General features: G+C 42.2%; 1 protein-coding gene across 3 annotated transcripts in view; it reads right to left on the bottom strand.

Annotated features, from left to right (window-relative positions):
• pip5k1bb (phosphatidylinositol-4-phosphate 5-kinase, type I, beta b) overlaps nucleotides 1–13732 on the bottom strand; it is a 28309-nt gene that overhangs the window by 4183 nt on the left and 10394 nt on the right. For all 3 annotated transcript variants that reach the window (XM_084024989.1, XM_084024987.1, XM_084024988.1), the window contains exons 2-12: nucleotides 13555–13653; nucleotides 13360–13428; nucleotides 12619–12749; nucleotides 10104–10221; nucleotides 8592–8744; nucleotides 8008–8307; nucleotides 2399–2601; nucleotides 1963–2046; nucleotides 1182–1230; nucleotides 969–1053; nucleotides 27–185 (exon numbers count right to left, since the gene is read on the bottom strand). In XM_084024989.1, coding sequence (XP_083881115.1) covers nucleotides 27–185; nucleotides 969–1053; nucleotides 1182–1230; nucleotides 1963–2046; nucleotides 2399–2601; nucleotides 8008–8307; nucleotides 8592–8744; nucleotides 10104–10221; nucleotides 12619–12749; nucleotides 13360–13428 — 1351 coding nt within the window. In that variant the 5' untranslated portion in view covers nucleotides 13555–13653. The remainder of the gene's footprint in view (nucleotides 1–26; nucleotides 186–968; nucleotides 1054–1181; nucleotides 1231–1962; nucleotides 2047–2398; nucleotides 2602–8007; nucleotides 8308–8591; nucleotides 8745–10103; nucleotides 10222–12618; nucleotides 12750–13359; nucleotides 13429–13554; nucleotides 13654–13732) is intronic.

A 13732-nucleotide genomic window follows, 5' to 3' on the forward strand; every position in this document is an offset into this window, starting at 1 on the left:
TCTCCTAAAAAGTAATTGCTGTGTACCTTGTCCATCCAGACTGGCCAGGCTGTAGGCTCCTCCCAGTCTGTCCCTCCGGTCCTCCTCTTTCCTCTCATCTGCATGTGATGAAAGGATCTCCTGTGAGGACGACTTCAGAGCCGGGATGGACGTACGAGTCCTCTTTGAAGGGGAAAATCGAAGTGCTGCGGGGATAAAAGGAGCAAGTGAGGGAAGGAAAAGAAAAAGAGAGCGATAACGATTCAGGGAGGCAAAAGGCAGAAGGAGTAAGAGGACCAGATAGTGGGAAGAGACAATTGTCCTGGTTGAAGCAATGTTCGCAAACAATGGAACACCAATTCTCTGCCTCCAAAATAAGCACAAGTTATTAAATGATTCAAATGCACAATGGCGATTACAGTGTCCTTACTCTGCCTCCCAAGCAGGGCATGACATTAAATCCTTTTCTGTCATTTGCCTCTGACGGGACTTGGCAATGGTTAATAGTAAGGCTAAATCCCCAAATCTTTGCCTCAGCTATGTCAAATACCATGGGAGGGGGGGGGGGGGGGGGGCTTGCAGCTTGTAACTTCTTCTAGTTCCCAAATCCTTAATTTTTCACCCTAAAATGTCATTTAATCTCATGTTTCGACACATAATGGACCACGTGCCACTAATGCTTATATAACAGCTAAAGCAGACAATCACTGGCAACAAAAGAAAACGGTCTGGCCGATGGAGAGTACAATACAAGGAAACATTATATCAGTTAACTTAAGAGAATTACCAATAATCTAATTATGTTACAGTGACAAACAAATGCCCAGCCATAGACAATAAAAAACGGCCACAGATGAACTCTTCTTATCAGGCTGTGATTTCCTACTTCCCATGCTGCTGCCCCTTCTCTTTGTTTGTTTTTGCGTGTGAGCTGCCCCCCCTCCCCCCCCCTCCCCGCATATGCAACGACGATTAACCTGCAGACGTACGCTGAGTCTTCCTGAACACCCGTGTGCTCATGAACTTGAGGAAGCGGCTGGCATAAAACCCCGGCCGGTGCACCGACACAGAGTCCTGTGGACAGGCAGAGAAAACGCAGGGCTTTAATGAGACCGCCACTAGTAGATGCAAGAGCATGTGGCCAAACAGAAGGCTCATTCATGAAAGCAGCAGTGTCAGATTTGAGCAGGCTATCAACTCACGCCATCGTACACCAGCGCTTTCCACGAGTGCTCCAATTTTTTAATGAACCTGAGGAGAAACAAAACAAGAAAGAGAAGAAGCATGCTTCGTCACAAACATATCCGCTTACCCAACAACTTCCCCTTTCTGCTTGATCAAACATGAGAGTCGTTTTTCAGAATTTAAGCAGAAATCACATCAGCGTTTAAAGTTACGTAACATTGTCTTTGAGGGAAGTAAGGCAGGCTAAGTGGAGGCAAATCGATCCTGTTCATCCCTTATTCCTCCCTGACCCGATCTCACCTCACCCACTCACTGTGTGCATTTAATGCCCCAACCAACCAGGCTGACACCAGTTTGACAAGCCGATCGGCCAAAAAAGCATCCTCCTCTGTCACACCACGCTTTAGCTCTCAGGGGCAAAAAAAATCAATGTGTAACTACAGAAGACTTATGTCCATTTAACTCATGTTGGACGGAGAAAACGTCATTTGAGGAGTGAAGCTAAGTGGCTTTCCATCTTTGCAGGGTGATAATTCAACATTAAGAGGTCTTTTTGTAGGACAAGCATCCATCGAAGCAGTAACTCTGAGATGCCATGCTGTCCTCCTCCTTGGTCGAACTTAGCTAATCATGCACATTCTCTCTTTATTGGTCATTGATGAGATATTTTACCGCTTATAAACCTTGACAAACATCTCTGCAGATAATACCGTCAGATCTAAATGAGTTTCATGGCCAACAGAGCTCATTATTAATAATACGAAAGTGACAGCAGGTTTATCTCATAAAGATCCGTACCTGTATGACTGTAGGATATCTATGATACCCAGAAAGATGAGCAGTTTTTCTTCTTTGAGTGTTTTGGCAGGGATGCCACCCATCCTAAAACAGAGCGAAAACACACCAGCAATTAGAGAATAGCTTCTGTTCTTTGGCAATGCTTGAAACATTGTGCAAATGTTTGTGAAAGAGGCGTTTGCAGTATTAAAATTCATGTGAATTGATGCAAACATGCATAACAGTGGCAGTGTTTTGTGTTTGTGTAGCTATGGTTATATGAGAGCCTGGCTGTGTGTAGACTGTCTGAGTGCCCTGTGCGAGGTATGAGCACAGTTGTATAACTGTGTCTGTGAGGGGGGAAAAGGTGGAGATGAAGAGACAGACAGAGGCAGAGTGTTTATGCCCAAATATGTGTGCATAATATGTGCATTTTCCCCCAGCTGAGCGGACTCACGTGTCGTCTGTGGTCAGGGCTTCCGCGGCCTTGCCGTCGCCCTGGATGGACTCCATGGCTGTGGAGTAAAGCACCCTCTGACCCACAGGTCTCCTCCCGTCCCCCCCTGCTTGGCCCTGCTCACCCCCCTCTCTCTGGCTCTGGTCCAGGACATGCACACCCAGCAGCAGGCTGTAATCCATGATCTTAAAACTCTCCAGCACCTATAGCAAGTAGCAAGACATACAGTTATTACAAAAAGAGTCCTTTCATCATGAATGGCACACATTTTGACAGGATATTTCAGATTTCCTATGACCTGTTTGAACCCTGAAGAGATTACTCTCCTGGACTGGATTCTTCCACCTTAGCTCAAAGATAATAGCAACCTTATGAAATGTTTTGAAAACACATTTTTGTACCCCAAAAAACAATTTCATCACCCAACACGGTCCAGTGCCTCAAAGGCAGTGAGCCATCAAAAGGAGATCTCTTGTTCCAACCAGTTTTGAGCTACGTAAACAAGGTGTTTCTCCACACTGAGCCAAGTGTTGGATATTGACCTTCGGGAGCATTTTGACCTTTCTCCCAGAGACTCTGCGACTTGGCGTCTCCGAGTGCTTGAGTAAAGCAGTCATGGCAAGTCAAGGGTAAAGAGAGAGGCCAGATCTGGGAACGCGATTTGGTTCACTGCCAGCCAGGTAGTCTTATCGAGCTTGTCTTATGACCTAGACTGGAAAAAAAGTTACTGTACAGGTTTATAATTCCTGACTTGAATAATAAAGTGTACACATGGGTGTGGCAGAGAAAGAGAGCGGGCGCTTCTGTGAATTTTCCCTTTACATTCAATCCATTCAGTCGACGGAAAAATAGTCGTACAACTCTTGATAAATTCTCAGATAATGAAAATCCACAAAGTTTCTTGATGAAAAACAAAACACAAAATTGCATTAAGCCTGATGAAAAGCGTATCATTATTGTCTTGCCATAAATGCCATAAATAACACATTATAAGTCCAATAGGATTGGGTGTAATAAAAAACTACTTCTGATGTAATCAAAGAGAGCTGTGACCCAGAATTTAAAAAAAACTGGTCCATTCCTGTGAAGAATGTGAGACCAAAAAATGTTTTGAAGTTGACCTACAACTTCCTCTCATCTCTCCCTTTTAAGCCATTTTCAATGCACGGACAAATACATTATTCTAAGTGTTGTAAATCCACTTTGCATCTGTTAACAACTGATGTATACCATAAGTCATAGTCACAGATATTCATACTCAAACACGCAAACACAAAATTGGCTCAGAGACAGACTCAAACACTGGGGCTTTTGTCTGAGCTTTGCCTTTTTCAATATCAACAATTTGCATCCCTTCACTCAAACTCCCCCATCCTATTCAAACTGCAGCCATTTTGAACAGAGCCACACACACCAGGCTGCCTACAGAAGGCCATTACTGTGCATCCTGGCTCCAGCTTTCCCAGGCAAACAATCAACCCGTCACAGCAGAAAGAAAACAGCTGCATATCTGTGGCTGTGCATGCGCAAAAGGACTTTCAGTGGATACTGAAAAAACATTGTTTAGATGTACAGGCATAAAAAAAATCGTCACTCCGCTAGTGGAGTGAAACCCATTACACTGTGAATATACTGATTCTTAGAGGCATAGCAGCTGAGGGTTTGGGTCCTTGCCCTCTGCCCTAATTTCAAACACAGCTCTCACAGTGAAGGGGAGGTTAATCCTCACGCTGCTGTTGGGAGTGAGTTGTGTCACAGCATCCCCTGATCTTCAACAAATCTCTGATGTTTCTCAATAATATTCTCCCCTGAAGCATCGCTCCACCCGTATATCTCTGTGCAGTAGGGCTCCCCATAGTGTTCGTTACGGCGTGCCCCACTTTGCAGTGAAACTAATACAAGCTTTCTTAAATCTGTCTGCTGAAAAGACACAACACAGAGCCTTGCACTCCCTTTGTGGCCCTGCTGGATCACTCACCCTGGGTATACTCTGACTCTGACTTCAGTTACAATCACAGCAATGTCTCTGCACAAGTATGCATCTATAATTAATGAATGTTGTAGTCATTAAATATAGACGATGACTGACACCCATGACACAACCTATTAGATTGGGGACTTGTGGCGTTTAATTGTGTCACTTGTTCGTACTTGTAAGACACTTTAATAATGACTGTTTTACATGTTTAATAATGTGAATAATAAGTAACTGTGAACAACAGACTGATTATAAAATAAATATTGTATATGATTACATTTGATTATGTATACTTATATACTTATATATGCAGTTTTTCATTATTTATAAGAAATTAGTTTAGTTTTTTAGTTTAGTGTGTTTATTTCGGTCTTGTAAAAGACAAATACAATAGACAAATATAAAAGTATAGATACAAAATAAAACAAATCAAAACAAAAACACAACAAGCAATACAATGCACTTTGACCGTAAAGGTGTAGGCTGAAGCGTCAGTTTATTTTGCCTACCCTTATTAAATTAACTCAATTAAACTAGTTGATTAATAGAGAAAATAAGATTCATCAATTAATAATGCAAATGATAATTACTTGCAGAACTATCTATAAATTACAGGTTTATAAATGTGGATAAGGATCCTGTTGAAGCCTTAGTGACTTTTGGCTGCAAGGTCAGTGCTTTGGTTTTCTGCTGCTCAGAGTGAGAGAAGCCATTGTTGCCACAGAGTCCCATGACTGAGAAGTGGCAGAGCCATACAGTAAAGGGCTCTTGGGCTACATGGCTGCTATGCAACCAAGAATGCATGCTACAATCATTATTTTGGCACTTCTTCATGTGTGTAATTCTCATACAGAATTAAGACGGTATATGTCATTTGGCCTTGGTTGCCCCCAAACATGATGAGGTCTCAATTGCCAAACATGTTGCGAACAACACAGTCTCAGCAGCTTGACATCTTCATCGGCATCACTATCTCATCAAGTCGTACGCACACAACCAAAACGGTACAAACGCACACTCACTCTACAATAAACCCTCTCTGTCTCAGCAGATTCCACCATGAATTATTAATGCCTCGTGTTGTTTTGGCATTTGGGGAGTATCAGGGGAGCTGCAGAGTAATGGAGAGAGTACACTTAAAAGGAAGAGAGCATACCTTGTGTTTTCTATAGCAGTGTCCCACATAGCAGAATATCTGATTCCTTTAAACACACTGCTCATCATCCTCTTTGTCTCATCTCAACTCATCTCTGACCTCACACATTCCTATGAAACAGAAACCCAACACTCCAAGTGCTAGATAAATAGCAAAAAAAATCTATTTTTCAGAGGTCTCACCACTTGTACTATGATCAGATAACAATGCCCTTCCACTTCCTCATTGGCCCAACACCCATCACCCCCTGTTGCTTAGCCTCTGCTGCCCCCTCCTCTGTGTTTTGGTCTGCAGCCTCTATTGGGGTGACGGGGTTAGCTGCTTACTCATGGAAATGGACAGAGATTCTGCTTAGAGGGCAGTTTGCTTCCCGCTCAGGAGGCTAGCGCAGGAAGCCACGGCAATAACAAACTGTACAACACAGCCGCTGGTCAAACAGACATCACACCATATACTTTATACATCCAATAATAGGCACACAGAGGCCTGAACATGCAGACATAGCCAGTAGGCAGTGCACGATCCGGAGTACATTTGGGCAAGCTTGTAAAAGTGAGTATGCTGTTGGGTCAAGAAAGTACTGACTTAGCAAGAGGGGAGGATATCGAAAACAATAAAAAAGAAAATAGAGCCCATTGACAAAGTCAGCATATTGGTTAATGATGATGAGAGGGGCCATAACCTGAGGAGATCACTTCACATTCCTGTGTGTTTCTGTTAATTTTAACCCAACATCACAAGACCCAGCTTTGTGCAAAAGCACACACTGTTTGGCTAAAAGGGCGGTAAAGCACTAGTTCTCTCACCTGTTCACACACCTTTAAGATACTCGTTTTTTCTTTTTCTTTCTGATAACACACCGAGGAAAGGAAGAAGAGAACTGAGGACAGAAGACTGCTCTGTTGACGAACAGGCTAAACTAAATATACCTACAGCATCGCACTGTTCATTACCGCTAATCCTGTTCCATTTCTAAAAAAATAAACATTTAAGCTGAGGCTGGTGTAACGGAAGGAATTACTGTAAATTGAATGAACTAAATGAAGTTACGCCAGGTTGTCAGGTCTGTCAGGTTGGTTGGGCACAAGGTCTGATCCACACTTACAGTAGGATCTTTGTCAGATTCCGTGTTCAATATCAGTGCATGGACCCCATGGAGAAGCTGTGTGTGTATTGTGTGTATTCTGTGTGTGTGTGTGTGTGTGTGCAGTTACTGTATGTCAAGCAGAACAAATGGGATTACTTCAGGCTCTAAACCCCTTCATTAACCAGCCACTATGAGGGTAAAACACATTAAATCATTATCTGGAATTCACATCGTCCCTTATTATGACCAATAAAGCTCCCCCTAAGAGGTCATCCCCCTAACCACATAAAGAACAACAGGCTCACTGCACAGGTTGGCGATCCAGTGAAAGATTTACCCTTCATCAATCCATCCGTGGATTTCTGTTAAATGTCTAGCCTCGTAACTCTGTGTTCTGGGAGTCACATTACTCAGTAGTTGCTATTTTAGAGGCAAAGGACAAGCAAATCAGCAATTCAGCTCTTCTGTTCCATGTTCTGCTTCCATTATCTTTTAAAGCTTGGAGGCTTGTCCCTGGCCTACATTTGTGGTCTGCAAACACCTCAGCAAATTGTAGTTAGACAATGTAGATAGACAGTCTGGGCCATTTTCAGATATTTAATTTGGAATGCTGTCTAAAAATAGGGAACTACTGGTGGATCACCGGACCACACACCCCATGTCTCCTATTAAACTCCAACTATACTCCAGCAGACAGTCTCCCGGCCTCTGCGTTGAAATGGAGAGGAATGCGAGCCTTTACATCGGAGGACTATCTTTGGATAGCGCTCAGTCTGTCACATTACCAGGATCGTGTCTTAATCACATTCAGTGTTTGGAGAGCTGTCATGTACTGAAACAATGAAGCGACAGGAGACAGAGACGGGAGAACAGAGCCCAGGGCAAGCTGGGAGCTTAGACTGAACACACAGTGGAAACACACTGCAGTCCTACTGACAAACACATGGAAAATGTTACATTTCAAAACACACTTTGACCCATCTAAGAGGAGCACACAATACCCTGAACTACTAGAACTGCATGTGTGTAAGCATACTGGTTATTAACAATGAGAGAATGTCAATGACATTGCTTCAACAGCCCTTTTCTCCTGTGGATTCCCAGGTTAAAAGCAATCTGCTCTCAGCTCTGATATGGCACAAGATATAATGTCCATGTAGGCCTTGCCACAGGTCAAAACGGTTTCAGGGATGGAATGAGAGGCATGAGAATTCAACAGAAATAGCCTTTTGAAGGAAAGTATTCGAATAATGAAACAAAGACGACTTGGTCCTAGACTTCCTTGTTTGTTGCACAGCTTCCTTTTATGGAATAATAGTGACCATGGAACTGTGCCAATTCAAAGCCAGTCCGTAACGAGAGAGACGAGAATATACAAAACCACCTACCCGGCAGTCTCTCTGCAGGGTCTTCATAAGGTTGTTGTATGTCTCTGTGTCGAAGTAAAGCCCTTCTTCGTGCATGTCCTGGAAGTCCAGGTCTTTGTAGGTCGGACAAGACTTCTCCCTCTCTTTCCTGGACGCTCGTCTTTTGTACGTGGATCCCTTAAGGTCATATTTGTAGTGCATTTTGACAGAGCGCGGCAGCACATTGTTCATCACCACCAGTCGGATGTTGATTCCTCCAGACTGGATGCAATACAGTCCGTAAAACTTGGGCAGCAGCGTGCGTGGATTCTGGTTCAGGTTCTGCAATGTGAATTAAAAGACAGCTTGAAGGATCATTTCTCTTCTACAGTCTAAGAATTTGACAAGTGAAGGCCAATATGAGTGCAGGAAGTTATTATAAGTAAGCAATATGATCAAATTGTGCATGCATCCAACGTGTTCTCCATCCTCCGGACTGCAATACTTTTTAATCTGATGGAGTCCTGAAGCTGGAGCTAATGAGGATGTTTGCTGCATCTCATTTATGCCACTTAAGCAAGTTTTTCAACACCAAGAGGGTTATGAAGAAAAGTAAAATGTCTCACCATGTAGTATCCAGGTAGTAATCTCTGCAGGAACTTGGCCTCTTTGTGCTGGACGGTTTTAATGATGAACTCGTCATCGCTGGTTAGGTAGAAGAGAGAGCCGCTGGCCCCCGGGTTGGTCAGCTCAATCAGAGGCTCATTGACCAGAGAGTACTGAGGAGAAGAGACATAGACATCACATGGACCCAAAACTGTCTGCTAACCTTTAAATCAAATCCAAGACATTTGACTCTTGCTACTGAAAACCGGCAAAGTGTCCACATGGACAGGAACACAAGCTCATCAGCCAAGGGTAATTGGGAGTAATTACTGCTTGTGCTGCATCTCAATAAAACACCAGAACAGATTGAGAGCTTTCATCCCAACATGGCAATCAACGTGTGAGGGGGGGAGGAGTGCAAGAGCAGCTAACTGAAGAGCAATGTGAGATGTTTATCAGTGCGTTATGAGAGCAACATGTTCAAAGGAACAACACTGGAGGCCTCCGCTCTCCCTCTCCAGAGACATTTCACTGATGACCGTCTGCAGTCACGTGGAGCAAACACATCCACGTTTTTTTTGCATTTGCATTCAGGATGTGTGTGTTTTCTCTTTTAATTAGGCGCTGCTGTGTAGCCTCTGTCTGAATGAATTCCTCATCACCTCTAGGACATCAATCATGAGGACATCCTCTAAGCTTCTGTGCCTTATGTCATCCTCCCTCTACTGCCTTGAAGTTACATTTCATCTCTATCTCTCTGCCTGAGCCTTTGTCTCGCATGCAGAAACAAATTAGGTATTCAAAAGCAAGAATGCAGCTGGTGTGATTTTGAAAGGCTTGGAGGCAGACAGAAAATTGGAAAAGTGCAACAAAACATGATAAAAACCCAAACAAGATTACACAAAATTGTGTTCCGAGCAAGAAGTGTAGGAATTAATATGGCAGCAAGGTATATTCGTTGATGAGCAGCAAATTAAAGTAACAGGGAGGACATTTAGAGAGAATAAATAAAGGCTTTGACAGGCTGTTTGAACATCTTTAAAACATTACTCTCTCTTCTCTCCATCCATTTCTCGGCCTGTGTTTGTGTCTTTGATTGTACTGGGAAATCACAGAATCATCTGCTGATTTCCTTTAGCTCTGGCAGCTGGTTAAAGCTTCCATAATGAGGGAGTGCACCATTAGCTCAGTCATTACCTCCAATATCTCCACCGGCCCAATATTTTTGCATAAACTTCATCCTCCCATCCTGTCTTTCCCCCTGCACAGATGGTGTGGCATTACCCGCCCACTGCTCAATGAAATACCAAATAATCGTTTTTCCCAAATTATCAAAATATTGCTTGTAGTCTTTCTTGGGTTAAACTCTGACATATAGTGTTTAAAAGTTAATGGCATGTGATTTGATTTGACCCTAACGCTTCCTCCTCTTACCTAAATGACATTTTGCAAATTAGTTGGTATGAAGATGAAGGACTGGATTACGAGTTTATGACAGGATGATTTTGTGAAGGTGGAACAAATAACCTTACCAGGTAGTCGTCCGGTTTGATGCCAAACAGGTCCCTGAAGTAGCGGAAGGCCAGTGGAGCGTAGGTCTTGAAGCGAAAATCAGGATAGTGATGAGCTGGTGTCAAGTTGCTTCCCTCGCTGTGATGTGTAATGAAAAACCAAGCACATATTGGTACATTAGATACATTATGTCACTAACATTCAAATTCAAATAACCTTTACCATTATATAAGTGAACAGTGTCATTAACACGAGCAGTCATTGTCCAACCAAGGATATCATGCAGGCAGCACCAGGGGGAAAGTACACCGTAACACCGTGTCTTTGTGCCCAGGCTTTTGACTGCCGGTACGTGTATGAATATGAATATGAACAGGCTTCAGTAAAATCATCTCTGTGAACCAGATTCACCAGTGTTGTGGTGACAAGCTGGCCTGTATAGAGTTCTTCGCCTGAAGATTTAAGTTGGCTCCGATTACTATAACAATACCACACAAAACATGAGCCTTGACTCTAAAATAACCTACATTTTCTGTTGATTTAACTGGACCATGAAACCTGACATTTTCAGACAGGCTTTGACAAAGACCAACACTGCTTTGTAAGCTGTATCTCAGGGGAACACCAGCACACAGGAGTAAGCAAGTCTGATAAGGTTAACACGAGTCTTTCATCACATAAATCAATCACACTGACCTTAAATCTACAAGAAGTAGGTTAATAAAGGGTTTTGTTTTCCAGGGCACGTCTAAATCGGGTTAATTTTCTGAGAACTTGGCAGGTTTGGGTTGGGTAAAGAGGCTACTGTGTTGTTTGGTGCTTGTGCTATAATAAGTAATGGGATACAGGCAACAGTCAGGCCCTGCTGTGTCACACAATACCTGTGATTAAACTACAATGAAATCGGACTGCTCTGTTTAGTGTGCAAGGGTTACGGCAATTATCTTTCATTCAATCTAATCAGTGGGTGTGTGTGTGTGTGTGTGTGTGTGTGTGTGTGTGTGTGTGTGTGTGTGTGTGTGTGTGTGACAGGACAAAACTAGACTGACAGGACAAATAGTGGAAACACCTCCAAAGAGGAAGAAGAGAGGGAGAAGAGTGTTGAGAGGGAGGAAAGCCATAAAAGCGTTTGAGGGTCGTCTCTATGCTCAGGATTATCTGTTAGTGAAAGAAAAAGAGGTGTTTGTGTTTGTGTGCTATTACAGAACAGAACAGAAACGCTTAGAGGAAGTAAAGAGAAGAATGATGAAACATTATGGCAGACGCCAGATGTGAGCAATCAATTTTCTCTCACTGATTACGTTTCGTCTTGTGTGCTTTTCTTTTTTTTTTCCTAACCATCTAACATTGATTTCAGTGAAAAGCCGACCCTGAAGATTTCTGTGTTTTTTTAAGCATGATGTGAAAAGGATGCAGAATGTTAACAAACTGGCTTTTAACTATTGATAGTGTTTATTGTATTATCTGCAGTAAAGACTCATAGTTATGTAGGGCAGACACCAAACCCATGTGTAATGTTTGGGTTTGGTTTCTGAGCAGTAACAGGTCTGTGTGCGTGCCAAGACCAGGTTTGTGTGAACAATAATGAGTTTGCATATCCTGGTGTTGCATTGCGACGGTAAACCACAAAGTATTTCCTATTAGGCATCCGATTCTCTTCCTGAAGCTTTACAGTGAAAGATAGTATTAAATGAGCCACAGATAGAAAAACAAATGAATACATTGATTCAAACCTATTAATTTTTGCATAATTTTGGCATGTTTACCAGGATAGGACATACAAAGCACATTTCTAAATAGAAAAAAAATAGTATTATCTACCAATGCAGCTAACACAAATGTATAAGAATACGATTGACAGTACAACTGTGTGCTAATGTGTGAATACAGACACTTTTAAAGAATTCCTGGGTCCTTTTTGGATTATGGCAAATGTCCCTCAGCTGATGATGTGATTGTGAAGACAGCCTGAGATGACCGCACACTGACATATGTTTTGCACCATGAAGAGACACACAGTAAGCTGATTTCACAGTTCTTGGCAGGATAATCCATCAGAATAGTTTTATCCCTGCATCACTTTGTTGATAAATGATTATGGTGGCAGTTTGTGGGAGCAGTATCATTTCTTTGGACTGGATGTCCAGTGCCTGCAGTTTCCACTGAGCAAGATTAATAATAGCTTTAAATGTCTTAAATACAAGACCTAGACATATAATATGTGAGCGGGCAGACAGACATACAGCTTAGTATTTAGTCACTTTCCATTCATTCACTTTGCAGAGTCAGGAAACTGTCTCAGCCAGAGAGCAGGGGGTTTCCACCTATCTGTTTTATGCCCTTTGATTCCCTGGCTCTTGTATAGCAACAACCTTGAGTCATGCAAAAAATCTGTCTGTTTTCTTGATGACAATAATCAAAAAATTACCTCACACAGAAGGACTTCAGATTTTTTACATTTTAGAAGATGTTTTAAAAGCTGTGTGCGCAAGTATAATCGTACGTCTGTGTGGGTTGACACTACGTAGCACTGACCTGGGCAGAAAGACACTCTCCACCACATAGAAGTCTTGCATAAGCACGTCTCTGTCAGGCTTGGAAGTGAGGTTTCCCACTGTATAGCCAATACCAAGCTGAATGGCCCCCTTCAAGGCCGATGATGTGGTCTAGATGGGAATATAGAGGAGAAAACAACCCATTAGTCAGACTGTTATATCATAACTTCTCTGCTATCCCCATTACATACACAGTTGGATCTAAAAGTGTTTTTTTTTTTTACATTTTTAAAGGATTGGCAAGGGTAACAATGATAATTATGGTTGCAAAATCCTAAACTATTCAAAGTGGAAATGTTCTATGGAAACAAACAGGTTTTAACAAGAATGTATGTGGAATATATGGGAATTAATGGGAAATAACGTTAAGTTGAGTCCACAATATGACCGGTGTTTAACTTTGTGAACAACTACAACTTTTTACCAAAACCACCATAAGTGGTAGTGTTTAAAGTTAAATACATTTAAATAAAGTGTGTGACCAGTACTTGACTGATTTCTGGCAGCCGGCCCTGGCAGGGGTCATGACATTATGTTCTGTGGAAGGACATTTATAAGGACTCATGTGACTCACAGGCTGAGAAGTAAAGACATTTTGGACTTGTTGGCTCCAAACTGTGGCATTCCAAAATGAATGTCATGGAAACATTGACATTCATCTTAAGAGACTAATAAAATCATACATTATTAAGCTCTCGTATTAATAGTCGTACTTATTTACCTTTTTGTACGTTTTTTCTCTGCCTGTGCTCCAAGGCCCTCCCATCCCATTTTCTGTTGTGGTTGACATCTGAAACAGATGCAAAGCTCAGAAATAAAATGTGATCAAGTAAAATTACTGGTACTAATTTCAAGTCTTAATATTCCCATTCATTCATAAATGTTGTAATTGGAAAAGTCATGAGCATAAACTTACTTTGCCTAATGAAAAGCTGTGCCCGACAAAACAACAATCAGGGCGACATCTCTGGATTGTCAGCTAACATGAGAAGGGTGGGCTCTGCCAGGGGACCCTCTGCAAGATAACAGACACAAAAGTTATCATTACAAATAACAAAACCAGGGCAAAAAGACGCTCCAAGCCTCTGCATTAA

This window comes from Eutrigla gurnardus (genome assembly GCF_963514095.1).
Source record: "Eutrigla gurnardus genome assembly, chromosome: 13".
NCBI lineage: Eukaryota > Metazoa > Chordata > Actinopteri > Perciformes > Triglidae > Eutrigla > Eutrigla gurnardus.